The following is a 4,010-nucleotide window of genomic DNA, read 5'->3' on the forward strand; positions in this document are numbered from 1 at the left end:
AATTAATTTGATAATAAAGTCTCATAAATGCTCTAAATAATATTTAATTTATTTTATTTAATGTTCCAAAAGATTACATTATGTTATGAAAAGAATTATTTTATAAAATATTTAATGTTTAAATATTGATATTAAATTTTTATTTTTATTAAACACGTGTAGTACGCGAATCTCACACCTAGTTTAATAACAAAATATGAAAATAGGATGTTAAATTAAGCAATTTAATGAAAGTAAATTGCTATTTTGCAAATTTATTATTAATGATGTCTATTATTTTTTAAAGTTGTTTTACACAAACATCCATATAGTACACGGGTTATAACTGGTCGGTGTTATATAAATATTCACTCTGTACAACTTGAATTCCTATTGTGAATTGCATGATGAGATTTCAATTATTTGACTGTTGGGAGATTCTCTAGAAACATGATGTCGTGATACTAACACAGTGAAATGTCAATAGGCCCTTTTTCCATCGTAACATCGTTTTCAAATTCTAGAACGAATTTATATAACATTTTAGTGCAATATACGTTGGGGACGGGGAGTATATCAAAACCCTAGTAACGTCGATTATCTAACCTCCGAGGAACCCAGAGCTTCTACTCTTCTGCTCCTGTCCAAGCCAACGCATGGCGGATCCTTTTCTTCTCATCTACTGCTTCCAGCTATCTGATGCCCTCAATATTGATATTCAAACCCTAACCATCAACCATTCATCTTGATGTCACTCGGCGAGACGACCTGTTCTTCACCAATCACTTTGATCACTTGATGTCACTCTGGTGATGGTTCTTCCGACAAAGAATAATTGCCTTTGCCGTAGAGTTTTAACGCTTCCAAATCGTACGACGACCAATTTGTCAGCATTCTCAGAATTCATGGTTGTTTGAGATCTTTCCACAAATCAGTTCACTCCGTAACTTCGAGGGGAACTGAATCCTATGCCCATAACAGGTACAATTCGTGATGCAGTTTTTAAACGATAGATTACAGTCTGACCAGTAAGCTAACTCATAGTTCAGCTCTCCTACAGAAACTAGCACATGGTCTCCTCAGAAGGGCCAAATTCCAACTCATTTATTAGAATATTTGTCGATTTTAGGGTTGGATTCTATTGTGTGAAATAGGTACACTTTAAATATTGACCAAAAGGACACAATTTTAAATTTATTCAGACTTGAGTCTTGAAAAAAAAAATCTTGCAAAAAAATTTAAATCATTAGTTTAAGTAATAGCTTTGATAATCATATTTACATGTATATGAAGTTGAAATTATAACTAATAACTTGGCATGCTTATGTTGATTTTTCATATTTTCTGATCATTTTATCTTATTCCATTTTGTCTTATAGTAAGTCTTTGACTACACAATGATCATACTAATGCTCATCAGTAAACATACAAAACACTAATTGCACCAATTTTGTTTTTACAAGATTCTTCTATTTGTTTATATCCAAAGAATAATATAAATATTTAAGTAGTAGTAAAGTTTGTTATTAAATTTTGTGTTTAGTCAAATGTTGCCTTTATATTATACTAGTATGAAAGTAGTATTCTTTTTGTAAATAACAATAATTGGTATATTGATGTATAAATGAGTACACAATTATTATTATTTGGACAATAGTACTTGTTTGGAAATTAGTAGTCAATTAATATCTTAGTTGGATCCTGCTGTTACAGGTCTCGAGTGAGAAACAGACAAGTGTTATAATTAATCTTACCATCGACCAAATTACTTTTTTGTAATTTTACTTGACATTTTGCATCTTGACAATATTGTACTCTGAAAAGTCACAAGAAGACCCTGTACTTGGAAAGGATGAACATTTCTAACCCTGTTACTTGATTTTAGGTTACAACTCATCATTAATCATTAAATTCATTATATATTAATCATCATTTATGCTCAATGTTGGTTCATTCATTTATACACTACTATTATAGTACACACTAAAATATAGAATCTTTTTTATTAAATTAATGAAAAAAAAGGATTGTAAATATGTTAAAATATTCATGGAAAAAGAAGAAAGGTTCCCTTGTCATAAGAGTTGTTTTTGTTTTATTTGTTCATTCCCTTTCTTTGTATGTCAAGAAACCTTCTTATTCTCTCAGCCTCACCCCTTTATATTCATCCATCTATCAGATCTCCATTTTGTCAAATTTGAACTCATTTCATCACTTGTTCTCTCTGATCAAAAACCAACAAAAAGCTTTGTTTTTCATTAGATTTTGTTATATTTCATCTGGGTTTTCACTTAATCCATAAAAAGTTGAATTTTTTTTGGAATAATTCAAGTGGGTTATGAGAATTTGAAGTGGGTTGAAATCATATGGGTTCTCAAGAACTTATTGAGGTGAAATTCAGGTTAGCTGATGGCAGTGATATTGGCCCAAGCAAATACAGTCCTAGCACCACTGTGGGATCTTTGAAAGAAATGATACTTTCACAATTGCCCCAAGGTTAATTCAATATCCAAACTTTCTTTATTTTTGTTCATTTTCTGCCTCCAAGACTGATTTTAATTTAAATGTTACTGTTGTTGAGGTATTTATATAGCTATATGTTCTTTAAACTGAAATTCGATGATTTCTGGCAACTTGTGTTAAATTTTGTGATGTCTTATTCTTCAAGTTTCGTTTTTGTAGTGTAAATATGTGTTTCTTGAGTCTTTGTTTTTATGAATTGAAGATTTGGTTCTTGAAGTTTAATTATCTTGAAGAAGAAAAAAGAAGATTAAGAAGTTGTGATCATATTCTCATCTAATCCGTGAGTTGATGAGCACCACCTACTGACACCGAGTAAATTAAGTCGGCTTCATTGTCGTTTTTTCATCAATATTCAATACAACAGATTACCCTTTTTAGAATTCATCACCTAATACACAAAATACGGGTAACACTTCCCTAAATTTCATTTGTGAACAATGTATGGATAAGGTCTGTTTCTTTTCTAGACTGAACACCAATCCATCTGAATGAGACTAAATAATCAATTTACCGTTGCATTCCAACAAATTTCACAATATTCATTAATTTTAACAATATTGATCAATTTTAAGGTGAGAGGAGTTAGGAGGAATAAATAAGAAGGGCTAATAACTCTTGCTAGATATTTGTTGAACTTTTTTGTGTGGATTTTGTTAAGTTTCTATTTTCAGGTATGTTATTATTAGACAGTATTTAATGTGTTATGTCATAGTATTTAATGGTGAAATAATTTGTTAACAATAACAGATGAAGTAAATGGGCCGAAGACAATAAATGATGTGAAGCTGATTAATGCGGGAAAAATACTGGAAAATGATAAAACACTTGCAGAGTCCCGGTCTCCCGTGAGTGAAGTTCCAGGAGGAATCATCACCATGCTTGTTGTGGTGCGCCCTCACATCCCACACAAAAACAATGGTAACCAAATAACTCATCCATTTCAACTTTACTAAAAGATGGTGGTTTTGGTTTTGGTTTGACTTTTTAGGTCAAACCTATTATCATTTCATACGCTCCATATATATATATATATATATATATATATATATATATATATATATATATATATATATATATATTTTGTTGAAAAATTGGATTGGTAAGTATATCACAGATTTTGAATATCTAAAGTGTCGGTATGAAATTTGAAGGTCAAAATTAGTATTTTTTGATGTTGAAAGTGAAAGACTTGACATGTTTGGACTTTTTTGTGTGTGACAATTGACAGATAAGTTGCAAGATGGCTTTCCGAAACAGGGCAGCTGCCCGTGTGCAATTCTTTGACCGGGAGACTGCCCGAGCCTTCAATGGATAAAACTTAAAAGAAAGCTTTCAAGGATATGTGATGTAATGAGTTGACTTTTGGATATATATGTTTGGAACTTTGACTTGGGATCTGTAAGGGGTGAAGAGCGAGTAACTCTGGCTGTATGTTTGAATGAATGTGTATATAGGAAAACTTTGTAAGACCAAAATGACTTGATTGTCTTGAGTTTAAGTTTCATCTA

The 4,010-nt window shown here is 31.2% G+C and overlaps 1 protein-coding gene across 1 annotated transcript; it reads left to right on the forward strand.

Annotated features, from left to right (window-relative positions):
* The first annotated feature begins 1,464 nt into the window (after positions 1-1,464).
* Positions 1,465-4,010, forward strand: LOC145132407 (membrane-anchored ubiquitin-fold protein 3-like). The gene is made up of 3 exons (XM_079067184.1): positions 1,465-2,475; positions 3,250-3,420; positions 3,731-4,010. The coding sequence occupies exons 1-3, from the start codon at positions 2,346-2,348 to the stop codon at positions 3,784-3,786; spliced, it is 357 nt and encodes a 118-aa protein (XP_078923310.1). The 5' UTR covers positions 1,465-2,345; the 3' UTR covers positions 3,787-4,010.

This window comes from Lactuca virosa, chromosome 1, assembly GCF_052849685.1.
Source record: "Lactuca virosa cultivar CGN04683 chromosome 1, Lactuca_virosa_CGN04683_v6, whole genome shotgun sequence".
Classification (NCBI taxonomy): domain Eukaryota; kingdom Viridiplantae; phylum Streptophyta; class Magnoliopsida; order Asterales; family Asteraceae; genus Lactuca; species Lactuca virosa.

What these genes read in the sequence shown, in the direction of transcription:
- LOC145132407 (XM_079067184.1), top strand. Translation starts at nt 2,346, where the DNA reads ATGGGTTCTCAAGAACTTATTGAGGTGAAATTCAGGTTAGCTGATGGC. An exon ending in ACTTTCACAATTGCCCCAAG is followed by an intron (nt 2,476 to 3,249) that starts GTTAATTCAATA and finishes TAACAATAACAG; the next exon opens with ATGAAGTAAATGGGCCGAAG. An exon ending in CATCCCACACAAAAACAATG is followed by an intron (nt 3,421 to 3,730) that starts GTAACCAAATAA and finishes GACAATTGACAG; the next exon opens with ATAAGTTGCAAGATGGCTTT.